The 12964-nt window shown below is 39.7% G+C and overlaps 1 protein-coding gene across 1 annotated transcript; it reads left to right on the top strand.

Moving 5' to 3' along the window:
* The first annotated feature begins 3305 nt into the window (after positions 1 to 3305).
* On the top strand, positions 3306 to 4235 carry Or5h26 (olfactory receptor family 5 subfamily H member 26). Its single transcript, NM_001000945.1, has one exon. It carries the CDS (start codon positions 3306 to 3308, stop codon positions 4233 to 4235), a length of 930 nt encoding a protein of 309 aa, NP_001000945.1.
* Positions 4236 to 12964: the final 8729 nt, after the last annotated feature.

The following is a 12964-nucleotide window of genomic DNA, read 5'->3' as shown; positions in this document are numbered from 1 at the left end:
TACAGAATGGAATAAAAATTTAAAAAACAGCACACCCAAACCCATGGGGGTACAATGAATATGGCTGTGATCATATGAAGGCATGATCTCCATGGAGTCATATGTTTGAATGCTTGGCCATAGGGAGTATCACTATGAGGAGATGTGGCCTTGTTGGAGTAAGTGTGTTGCAGTGGAGGTGGCTTTTACGTTAAATATGTTCAAGCTATGCACAGTGTGGCACACAGTTTCTGGCTGCTGCCTGTGCCTCTAGATAATAGAACTCTGAGCTCCTCTCCCAGCACCATGTCTGCCTGGACCTTGCCATGTCCCACTATGATGATAATGGATTAACCTCCGAAACTGTGAACCATTCAAATTAAATGTTTTCCTTATAAGAGTTGCTGTGGCCACGGTGTCTCATCATAGCAAAAGAAACCTTAAGACAGTGGTTCTTAGGCAAGTTTATAGCCCTAAGTGACTACGTAAAAGAAAGGATCATTGTCACATAAGTAAAACAAGGGAACTGAGGATGGCAGCAGGTATAGTGGGTCTGTGAGAGACGCTGTAGAAGGTTATGGAGTGTATGAATAGATATAGATGTTAGATACAGAGAAGTGACCTGTTTGTCATGTCATGGCAGATATACTGGGTCCAGTCTAAACACTGGAGAAGATTGTGAGATTTATGGCTGGATGGAGAGATAGGATATAGAGAAGAAAGAGCCTATGAGTGGTGATATGTAGGGCAGTCCCAGAACAGACCTTTTGGGATGCAGGGGGAGGAGCCAGATTAAGTTGGGCGACTGGATGTGGGATCCAGGGTAGATTTGTGGGCTGCCAGGAAGCATGGAGATGGAGGTAAGGAAGGATTGCTCTTATCAGTCTATGCCCTTGAGAAAGGAGCAGGATGTCTCTGAAATTTCAATAGTTAATATTCAAGACTTTTAAAGCATTACAAATTTTAATGTTAAAGTTTGTGGTACTCTGTGGGACCAATTTGGACATTTCATTGGGGTCCAAATCAATGGTGCCCAGTAGAGCAGCCTTACTTTCTTCTCCAGAGAACAGTTAAGCCAATAGGGATTTTAATTCTCTAATACATCCTCTTCTATGGAAAGCTTGCAAGGGTACAATTGATTCTTGTGTTGAAGGGCAGAGTTCATATAAACAAAATATTATATTTGTGTATCTGTATTTAAATTTCCAAAATGCCTCACTGTGAAAGGAATTGCTACAAACATTACTGCCTTCCTGTGATGTTGTATTCTTTTCTGGTTAAGAGAGGCCAACACATTTTAAATATCTCAGTGGTTTCTTTTAAGATATGCGTAAGTGAGAAATGAATTTTATTATATCCATCATGCTTTCCATAAATATTCAAGAACTCTTTTTATTCCATTATAGTTTATTGGATTTGATTCCTACAGCTATATATAAATAAGAATTATAACAAAGAATTACCTGGATATTTTAACCTTATTACTAAATATGAATAATCAAAATAACTTGATTTGTATTATTTAAAGGTGTTTTTAAAAATGTTTTAATTTTAGCATAATGACCTTTAATATCTCATGAATCTAGTATTTAATTCATTTCTTTACAGTCTGTGACTTAAGTATGTGATTTATGTGAAAACAGGATCTTGTTACCAGGTTCTGGAGGGTAGCTAAGAGTAATAGGCATAGGCTGGATGTTTGGTGGAGGTGAGATGGGGGTGTCCTCTCTGTGACCTTAGTGGCAAACAAGCAAACGAAGGTAACCTTTTCACACTGTGCAGTATTTATTTGCTGGTATAAGGTGTCTGATTAGGGTTTTATGCCCTCCCTACTATACGGAAGCTACATTAAATTTCCTTTTATAGATTTTTTCTTTCTTTTGTTCTTATTTGTTTGTTCATTTTTGCTTATCTTTCTCATGCTTTTCCTCACCACAGTGTCCTCTCCTTATAATCTCACTCATTTGTCCTTAGCTGAAAAGCTCTCTTCAGCCTCGACAAATTTGATATTGACAAATGCCAATTGTCCTCTATATTTCTTAGACTATTTTTAGCATTCCTGTACCCCATTTCCTTCTTATTTTCCCATATTTCTCCTATTTTCCAATATTGGCTCTATCATGTGCAGAAAACTTTTCACCAAAGCATTTTAAAATCCTTATGTGTGCCCATGCAAGGATCCATAGTCAATTGTAGTGCACCATTTTACTCCTATTACCTTTTCTTTCTTAGGGATTAAAACCTTAACTATCCATTTATGTTCTTCCCAGGGTTTATTTATATATTTTCACTGGAATAACAGACTCTTTATTACAACAAGAACTATTGGTTCTAATATAAAATTTCTGGTGACGAGTGGAGTGACTTATTGAACAAGACAGAAAAGACCAGATCATAGGTTATTCTCAAATCTCGGTAGATCAACTCTCCTGTTGATGACAAAAGTGGCAGACTAATGCATGTAATTTCTCAAGCTCAAGTTTAAGAGACTCATTACAAAGTTCACAAAGAGTTCATTGTTTCCTTTTTCATTGAACATCTAGTTAGCATCCCATACACCACTGCTTAGTAGTAGGCCTGTATTGTGAATGTTTTGTGATTTACCATTCTTCTAATTTCCCAGAGTGTCCTATCACATATCTGTTTGACTTTCCACAGTTTAAAGTCATTTGGGGATGTTGTTTAAAGGTAGACTCTTAAAGCTCTTTTTATACTAATGCATCAATTTCTATGTTTTATTTACTCACAAATGTTCCCAGAAAATCATGATATATGCTCTGCTTAAGAGTCTCTGAATAAATTAAGGGCTTTCTAATACTATTGCTTCCAGTTTCCCCTCCAAGAAACCTGTTTTGTTTCACTACTGTGCAATTACTTTAGAACTTATCTTGAAGCATTTTGCCAGTGAGAATTTATTCTTAATATTCACCAGCACTATAATTCTAATTGGTGGAGACCATCCATTTCTGTCTACTTTAAAATGCAGATGCATAAAACATCATTTCTCTGGGCTCATAATATACAACATAGATATGAAAATTTCTACCCAGGCAAACGAGACTTCTACACATTTTACAAACGTTGGAAGACATTTTGTTTCCCATGAATCTGCTGATATAGTCACATTTAAATTTGGATCTCAAACTTATATCATTTACCAATCTCAAGGATAGTTTGCATAATTATCACATTAGATAATATAAAAGGGCACTTGTATAATTATTTTGCTGCATTAAATTACACAATTGAGAAATTCCTCTTGCATACACAGATTAAATGATGTGTGACTTTTACTGCCTTTCAGTTCAGGGACATCCAGTAAGGCCATGGGAATAGAGAATGCAACACTACTGACAGAATTTGTTCTCACCGGACTCAGTCATCTGCCCCAGTGGAAAATCCCCCTGTTCCTGCTGTTCTTGGTCATCTATCTCATCACCATTGTGGGGAACCTTGGTCTGATCACTCTCATCTGGAATGACCCTCACCTTCACATCCCCATGTACTTATTTCTTGGGAGTTTAGCTTTTGTGGATACCTGGTTATCCTCCACAGTGACACCAAAGATGCTACTAGACTTTTTCACCAAGAGTAAACTGATCTCTTTCTCTGAATGCATGATACAGTTTTTTTCGTTTGGAATCAGTGCAACCACAGAATGTTTTCTCTTGGCAGCCATGGCCTATGATCGTTATGTAGCCATATGCAAACCTTTACTCTACCCAGTCATCATGACAAATAGACTCTGTGTACGTCTTCTAACAATGTCCTTTATAGGTGGATTTATTCATGTTTTGATTCATGAAGGCTTTTTATTCAGAATAACATTCTGTGATTCTAATGTAATACATCACTTTTATTGTGATATTATGCCACTGTTAAAGATTTCCTGTAGTGACCCTTCTCTTAATTACCTGATGCTTTTTATTTTGTCTGGCTCCATTCAGGTTTTCAGTATTTTGACTATTCTTATCTCATATACACTTGTTCTATTTTCAATCCTAAAGCAGAAATCTATCAAAGGCATAAAAAAATCTTTTTCTACCTGTGGAGCCCATCTCCTCTCTGTATCTTTATACTATGGCTCCCTTCTCTTCATGTATGTGCGTCCTGCATCTCCACAAGTAGATGATCAAGATATGATGGACTCTGTATTTTACACTGTTATAATTCCTGTACTTAACCCAATTATTTACAGTTTGAGAAATAAGCAAGTAAAAAATTCACTGGAAAAATTGCTAAAGAGAAATACTTAGGTCTCATATCATTATTAGGTATAATTGTATTAAAATACCACAAAAAACATGTGGCTGCATGTAGCTAAACTTTGTTTACTTGCTAAAAATATTTGTATTGCACTTACCCTAGAATATTTTTGTTGCTGTCTTGTGTGCATATGAATGTATGGAGTATATATGTATAGTGTATGTATACTTATTTACATAGTTACATTTGGCCATGCACACATATGAGAAGGCTAAATGAGTTCACTTGGCATCCTGCTCTATCACCTTATTTTCTTGAACAAGATCTTTCTCCAGAGTTAGGTTCATATTATCCTAACCCCAGCAATCCTCCTTTCTATATCACCCACACCAATAATGCTGTATATGGAGCCATGATCTTATCAAGTGAAACTTGAAGTCTTTTTCTACTGGCATTTTTATGATGTGCTGCGGGGTATGTAAACACATTTATTCATACTCATCTTGTGTAGTAAATGCACTTACCTTCTGAATATATTCCACTTCTCAAGAGCTAGCATTTAAATGAACTCTTGCATATATATATATATCCATTTCTTTAAAATACTTAAAATAAATTTCAAATTATGCTGTAGTGTTTTGAATATGCTTGCGACATGGGAAGTACTACTATTATGAGATGGGGTCTTGTTGGAGGAAGTGTGTCACTGTGTAGGAAGTCTTTGAGAGGTCCTAATGCTCAAGCTCTGCCTCAGGACAAAGAGTCAGTCTCCTTCTGGCTGCCTTCAGACCAAGATGTAGAACTTTCAACTTCTCTAGAAGCACATCTACCTGCATAATGTCATGCTTCTCACCATGATAAAAATGGACTGACACTGTGGTTTTGTTCTTTCAGTTTGTTTATATAATGGATCACGTTGATGGTTTTCCGTATATTAAACCTTCCCTGCATGCCTGGGATAAAGCCTACTTGATCATGGTGGATGATTGTTTTGATGTGCTCTTGGATTCGGTTTGCCAGAATTTTGTTGAGTATTTTTGCGTCGATATTCATAAGGGAAATTGGTCTGAAGTTCTCTTTCTTTGTTGTGTCTTTGTGTGGTTTAGGTATAAGAGTAATTGTGGCTTCGTAGAAGGTATTCGGTAGTGATCCATCTGTTTCAATTTTGTGGAATAGTTTGGATAATATTGGTATGAGGTCTTCTATGAAGGTTTGATAGAATTCTGCACTAAACCCGTCTGGACCTGGGCTCTTTTTGGTTGGGAGACCTTTAATGACTCATGATCATTTCATTAGATGCTGAGAAAGCATTTGACAAAATTCAACACCCCTTCATGATAAAAGTCCTGGAAAGAATAGGAATTCAAGGCCCATACCTGAATATGGTAAAAGCCATATACAGCAAACCAGTTGCTAACATTAAACTAAATGGAGAGAAACTTGAAGCAATCCCACTAAAATCACGGACTAGACAAGGCTGCCCACTCTCTCCCTACTTATTCAATATAGTTCTTGAAGTTCTAGCCAGAGCAATCAGACAACAAAAGGATGTCAAGGGGATACAGATCGGAAAAGAAGAGGTCAAAATATCACTATTTGCAGATGATATGATAGTATATTTAAGTGATCCCAAAAGTTCCACCAGAGAACTACTAAAGCTGATAAACAACTTCAGCAAAGTGGCTGGGTATAAAATTAACTCAAATAAATCAGTTGCCTTCCTCTATACAAAAGAGAAACAAGCTGAGAAAGAAATTAGGGAAACGACACCCTTCATAATAGACCCAAATAATATAAAGTACCTCGGAGTGACTTTAACAAAGCAAGTAAAAGAATGTACAATAAGACCTTCAAGACACTGAAGAAGGAAATCGAGGAAGACCTCAGAAGATGGAAAGATCTCCCATGCTCATGGATTGGCAGGATTAATATAGTAAAAATGGCCATTTTACGAAAAGCAATCTACAGATTCAATGCAATCCCCATCAAAATACCAATCCAATTCTTCAAAGAGTTAGACAGAACAATTTGCAAATTCATCTGGAATAACAAAAAACCCAGGATAGCTAAAGCTATCCTCAACAATGAAAGGACATCAGGGGGAATCACTATCCCTGAACTCAAGCAGTATTACAGAGCAATAGTGATAAAAACTGCATGGTACTGGTACAGAGACAGACAGATAGACCAATGGAATAGAATTGAAGACCCAGAAATGAACCCACACACATATGGTCACTTGATTTTTGACAAAGGAGCCAAAACCATCCAATGGAAAAAAGATAGCATTTTCAGCAAATGGTGCTGGTTCAACTGGAGGTCAACATGTAGAAGAATGCAGATCGATCCATGCTTATCACCCTGTACAAAGCTTAAATCCACGTGGATCAAGGACCTCCACATCAAACCAGACACACTCAAACTAATAGAAGAAAAACTAGGGAAGCATCTGGAACACATGGGCACTGGAAAAAATTTCCTGAACAAAACACCAATGGCTTACGCTCTAAGATCAAGAATTGACAAATGGGATCTCATAAAACTGCAAAGCTTCTGTAAGGCAAAGGACACTGTGGTTAGGACAAAATGGCAACCAACAGATTGGGAAAAGATCTTTACCAATCCTACAACAGATAGAGGCCTTATATCCAAAATATATAAAGAACTCAAGAAGTTAGACCACAGGGAAACAAAAAACCCTATTAAAAAATGGGGCTCAGAGCTAAACAAAGAATTCACAGCTGAGGAATGCCGAATGGCGGAGAAACACCTAAAGAAATGTTCAACATCTTTAGTCATAAGGGAAATGCAAATCAAAACAACCCTGAGATTTCACCTCACACCAGTGAGAATGGCTAAGATCAAAAACTCAGGGGACAACAGATGCTGGCGAGGATGTGGAGAAAGAGGAACACCCCTCCATTGTTGCTGGGATTGCAAACTGGTACAACCATTCTGGAAATCAGTCTGGAGGATCCTCAGAAAATTGGACATTGAACTGCCTGAGGATCCAGCTATACCTCTCTTGGGCATATACCCAAAAGATGCCCCAACATATAAAAAAGACACGTGCTCCACTATGTTCATTGCAGCCTTATTTATAATAGCCAGAAGCTGGAAAGAACCCAGATGCCCTTCAACAGAGGAATGGATACAGAAAATGTGGTACATCTACACAATGGAATATTACTCAGCTATCAAAAACAACGACTTTATGAAATTCGTAGGCAAATGGCTGGAACTGGAAAATATCATCCTGAGTGAGCTAACCCAAACACAGAAAGACATACATGGTATGCACTCACTGATAAGTGGCTATTAGCCCAAATGCTTGAATTACCCTAAATGCCTAGAACAAATGAAACTCAAGACGGATGATCAAAATGTGAATGGTTCACTCCTTCTTTAAAAGGGGAACAAGAATACCCTTGGCAGGGAAGAGAGAGGCAAAGATTAAAACAGAGACTGAAGGAACACCCATTCAGAGTCTGCCCCACATGTGGCCCATGCACATACAGCCATCCAATTAGACAAGATGGATGAAGCAAAGAAGTGCAGGCCGACAGGAGCTGGATGTAGATCTCTCCTGAGAGACACAGCCAGAATACAGCAAATACAGAGGTGAATGCCAGCAGTAAACCACTGAACTGAGAATAGGACCCCCGTTGAAGGAATCAGAGAAAGAACTGGAAGAGCTTGAAGGGGCTCGAGACCCCATATGAACAACAATACCAAGCAACCAGAGCTTCCAGGGACTAAGCCACTACCTAAAGACTATACATGGACTGACCCTGGACTCTGACCTCATAGGTAGCAATGAATATCCTAGTAAGAGCACCAGTGGAAGGGGAAGCCCTGGGTCCTGCTAAGACTGAACCCCCAGTGAACTAGACTGTTGGGGGGAGGGGGACAATGGGGGGAGGGTGGGGAGGGGAACACCGATAAGAAAGGGGAGGGGGGAGGGGGATGTTTGCCCGGAAACTGGGAAAGGGAATAACACTCGAAATGTATATAAGAAATACTCAAGTTAATAATAAAAAAAAAAAGAAAAAAAAATGGACTGACACTGTAAGCCAGCCCCAACTAAACGTTTGCCTTTATGAAAGATGCCTTAGTCATGGTGTCTCTTCACAGCAACAAAACTCTAAGAGAGAAGTTTATACCAGAGACTGGGATATTGCTATGATAGACCTGACCATGTTTTTGTTGAAGGAATGTGAATTGGGGACTTTGAATTTGGAAATCCATGGAATGATTGAAGTGGGATTTAATGGATCATCCTATTAGGAATACAGAAGACACTGGTACTGAGGGTGATTTGAATTTTGGAGATCATTCTTATGATTTTTTTTTTTTGGTGAAAAACTTTGCTTCTTTTTGCTCTTGGCTGAAGAGGTTTCCTAAGACTAGGGTGAAGAGATTTAAATTAGTTGAATTGACAGAGGATGTCTCAAAAACCCTTACAAAGACTGTGACCTCTTGTTTATCCTCATGAATGATGTTTTGATCAAGCATAGCAAACTTAGAACAGAGAAATACAAAATGTATGGTTCAAGTAGTAAAAGGACATTGAGAGGTGCAACGAAGCTAAATCCCTCATTCAAGAATATTAAATGGAATTAAGGGAATGGTGACCCAAGGGCAAGACCCAGCTAAGTTTATTGTTTATTGCTTGCAGTTGAACAAGGAATAGTTATATCAGCTTAGAAATCATTACCTTGTTAATATTTTCATTTGAACTTTAAATCAGAAATGAACTACAATCCAGGAATGTGGGGCACACTCGTGATTCAGAATTTGAGGTTGGAAGACACAGACTTTTGGTCCAGATCTTGAGGCATACTTGACATGAAAAATTTAAGTCTAGGCATAGTGGTACACACATTTAATCCCATGAAACAGAAACAAGCAGAAATCTCAGTTCATGGATAGCCTATGATAGTGCAAATTTCAAGCAGAAGAAACGCTTCAGTCCAGTTGTGGTGGTACATGTCTTTAATCCCAGAATTCAGGAGAAAGGCACATAGGTCTCTGACTTGAAGTTCAGTCTACAGAGAAGTTCCAGGACTTCCAAGCTTAGGTAGTGAAGAAGTTGGGAAACAAAATGCTAATAATAATGTAATAGGACAAAGAGACCATGTTCCAATCCCAGGCAGCAGCAGAACTTGGCAGCTTTGGCCCTGTGGTTCTAGATTTAAAGTTAGTGATACAAGGGGTTACACAGACAATTGATTCTAGATAGCTTCAGCTAAGAATTTGTGGTGATTGGGAAGAAAGCATCATCAGTAAAATCTTCTGGGCAGTGTTTTCTGAGAGCACAAAGAAGCTGTGTTTCAGAGATAGCCAAAATTGTATGTTATGCTGCAACTGGACTTGATAATATATAAGAATCACCCAGGTGGTACTGGTTTTGAAGGCATAATGGGGTCAGAGAGATCATCTGAAGCTTGGCACTGTGAGATGCCAGCAAAGGCCTTTAGTGAAGATACAGCCTTAGTTATGTTGATGGCCCAGGACTGAGGGTGCATACAAAGAGGTTGAGGAGGCCTGATATCATGAAGAGAGCTATGAAAGAGTACTGGTGAAGCGTAGTTGCAGTAGAAGATGAACACTGTATTGGAGATGCCAGTTCGATGGGATGACCACCAAGAACGCAGAACTGCAGATGCAGAGGAATACAGTCAACCCCTGCCTAGAGTGCTACAGAGAGCAGAGCAGGATATAAGCCAGACCCTTAGGAGGACCCTAGAAGATCTTGTGTGGATCTCAGACTTTGGAACAAGAAGGTGTAAATTTTATGTTGCCATAGAAACCCCAAGATTTTAGAGATGCCAGAGCATCTGCCTGCCAAGAAAAGCTGCTAACAAGGAATAGAAATAGCCTAAGAGGAAGAAGTCTGTTTCAGTCAACAAAGATGAAAGGAGTTGGTGGTCTGAAGAGAGTGCTTTGACATCAGACATTGAAGATACAGAGTTTGGAGTTTGCCCGTCTGCTTTGGTCCAATAATTCTTCAGTATGAAGTTTTGGGGTGGTAGTGTATATCTTGTGATGTTGGATGCATGTGATCTGCTTCTTTTTATTTTGATTTTATAGGGGATTACATATAAGTGATTGGAAGAATCTCAGAAGAAACTTTGAACTTGGACTGTTTTTCTATTGGTTATTTTATATATTTACATTTCCAATTTCATTGCCCTTCCACATGGTGTCCTGTCCTCAAACTTCCCATTCCCCTCTCCCTTTGCCTCTGTGAGGGTGTTGTTCTATCCACCCTTCCACTCCTTCCTCACTGTTCTAGCATCTGCCTACACTGGGGCATCAAGCCTTTCCAGGACCAAGGGCCTCTCCTACCACTGATGCCTGATCAGGCAATCCTCTGCTACATATGTAGCTGGAGCCGTAGATCCCTCCATGCGTACTCTGGTTGTGGTTTAGTCCCTGAGAGCTCCGGGAGATCCAGTTAATTGATATTTTTGTTTCCTGTGGGTTGCAATCCCCTTCAGTTCCTTAATTCCTTCCCCTAACTCAGCCATTGGTATCTCTTGCTCTGTTCAATGGTTGGCTATGAGTGTGTGCATCTGTAGTAGTCAGATGCTGTCAGGGCCTCTCAGGGAACAGCTATACCAGGCTCCTGTCAGCAAGCGCTTCTTGGAATCAGCAATAATATTGGGGTTTGGTATCTGTAAATGGGATGGATTCTTAAGTAGGGGGAGGGGTCTCTGGATGGCCTTTTTTTCAGTCTCTGCTCCATTTTTTTTGTCACTGTCTTTCCTTTAGACAAGAACAATTCTGGGTTAAAATTTTGAGATAGATTGGTAAAACCATCCCTCAACTGGGACCATGCCTATCTACTGTAGGTGGTCTCTACAGGTTCTATATCCCCTTTGTTGGTTATTTTGGCTAGTCATCCCCTTTGGGTCTTGGGAAACTTTTGCTTCCCTGTCATCTGAGACTTTCTAGTGGCTACCCCCAGTTCCCCACCCCACACTACTACATATCTCTATTCATCTTCCTGAACCTCTGTACTTCTATCCTGTCTCTTCCCATACCTAATCCTGCACCCCATTTTCCCTTCCCTTCCTCTCTCCCTTCCAGGTCTCTCCTTTCTTCTACTTACTATGATTATTTTAGCCCCCTCTCCCCCCCAAACTAGGACTAAAGTATCCACACTTTGATCTTCCTTCTTCTTAAACCTAGCATGGTCTGTGGATTGTATTATGGGTAATCTGAGCTTTTGGGCTAGTATCCACTTATCAGTGAGTACATTCCATGTGTGTTCTTTTGTGTCTAGGCTATCTCACTTCCGGGTGATATTTTCTAGTTCACAGGCAAATGCATGAGCTTGGACTTTTAACTTCGTTGAGAATGTTATAGACTATGAGTCCTTTTTTTTTTTAACATTCTTTTTTTTTTATTAACTTGAGTGTTTCTTATTTATATTTTGAGTGTTATTCCCTTTCCCTGTTTCCAGGCAAACATCTCCCTAATCCCTCCCCCTCACCTTCTTTCTGGGTGTTCCCCTCCCCACCCTCCCCCCATTACTGCCCTCCCCCCAACAATCACATTCACTAGGGGTTCAGTCTTAGCAGGACCAAGGGCTTCCCCTTCCACTGGTGATCTTACTAGAATATTCATTGCTACCTATGAGGTCAGAGTCCAGGGTCAGTCCATGTATAGTCTTTAGGTAGTGGCTTAGTCCCTGGAAGCTCTGGTTGATTGGCATTGTTGTTCATAAGGGGTATCGAGCTCCTTCAAGCTCTTCGAGTTCTTTCTCTGATTCCTTCAACAGGGGTCCCGTTCTCAGTTCAGTGGTTTGCTGCTGGCATTCGCTTCTGCATTTGCTGTATTCTGGCTGTGTCTCTCAGGAACGATATACATCCGGCTCCTGTCGGCCTGCATGTCTTTGCTGCATTCATCTTGTCTAATTGGGTGGCTGTATATATATGGGCCACAGGTGGGGCAGGCTCTGAATGGTGTTCATTCTGTGTCTGTTTTAATATTTGCCTCTCTATTCCCTGCCAAGGGTATTCTTGTTCCCCTTTTAAAGAAGGAGTGAAGCATTCACATTTTGATCATCTGTCTTGAGTTTCATTTGTTCTAGGCATCTAGGGTAATTCAAGCATTTGGGCTAATAGCCACTTATCAATGAGTGCATACCATATGTGACTTTCTGTGATTGGGTTAGCTCACTCAGGATGATGTTTTCCAGTTCCAACCATTTGCCTACGAATTTCATGAAGTCGTTGTTTTTGATAGCTGAGTAATATTCCATTGTGTAGATGTACCACATTTTCTGTATCCATTCCTCTGTTGAAGGGCATCTGGGTTCTTTCCAGCTTCTGGCTATTATAAATAAGGCTGCAATGAACATAGTAGAGCACGTGTCTTTTTTATATGTTGGGGCATCTTTTGGGTATATGCCCAAGAGAGGTATAGCTGGATCCTCAGGCAGTTCAATGTCCAATTTTCTGAGGATCCTCCAGACTGATTTCCAGAATGGTTGTACCAGTTTGCAATACCTCCAACAATGGAGGAGTGTTCCTCTTTCTCCACATCCTCGCCAGCATCTGTTGTCCCCTGAGTTTTTGATCTTAGCCATTCTCACTGGTGTGAGGTGAAATCTCAGGGTTGTTTTGATTTGCATTTCCCTTATGACAAAAGATGTTGAACATTTCTTTAGGTGTTTCTCAGCCATTCGGCATTCCTCAGCTGTGAATTCTTTGTTTAGCTCTGAGCCCCATTTTTTAATAGGGTTATTTGTTTCCCTGCGGTCTAACTT

This window comes from Rattus norvegicus, chromosome 11, assembly GCF_036323735.1.
Source record: "Rattus norvegicus strain BN/NHsdMcwi chromosome 11, GRCr8, whole genome shotgun sequence".
Taxonomy (NCBI): Eukaryota; Metazoa; Chordata; class Mammalia; order Rodentia; family Muridae; genus Rattus; species Rattus norvegicus.
Note: the sequence above shows the minus strand (reverse complement) of the source record. Positions and strands in the feature narration are given on the sequence as shown.

Bases quoted from the DNA above. Each gene is read 5' to 3' on its own strand.
- Or5h26 (NM_001000945.1), top strand. From the start codon at position 3,306: ATGGGAATAGAGAATGCAACACTACTGACAGAATTTGTTCTCACCGGA.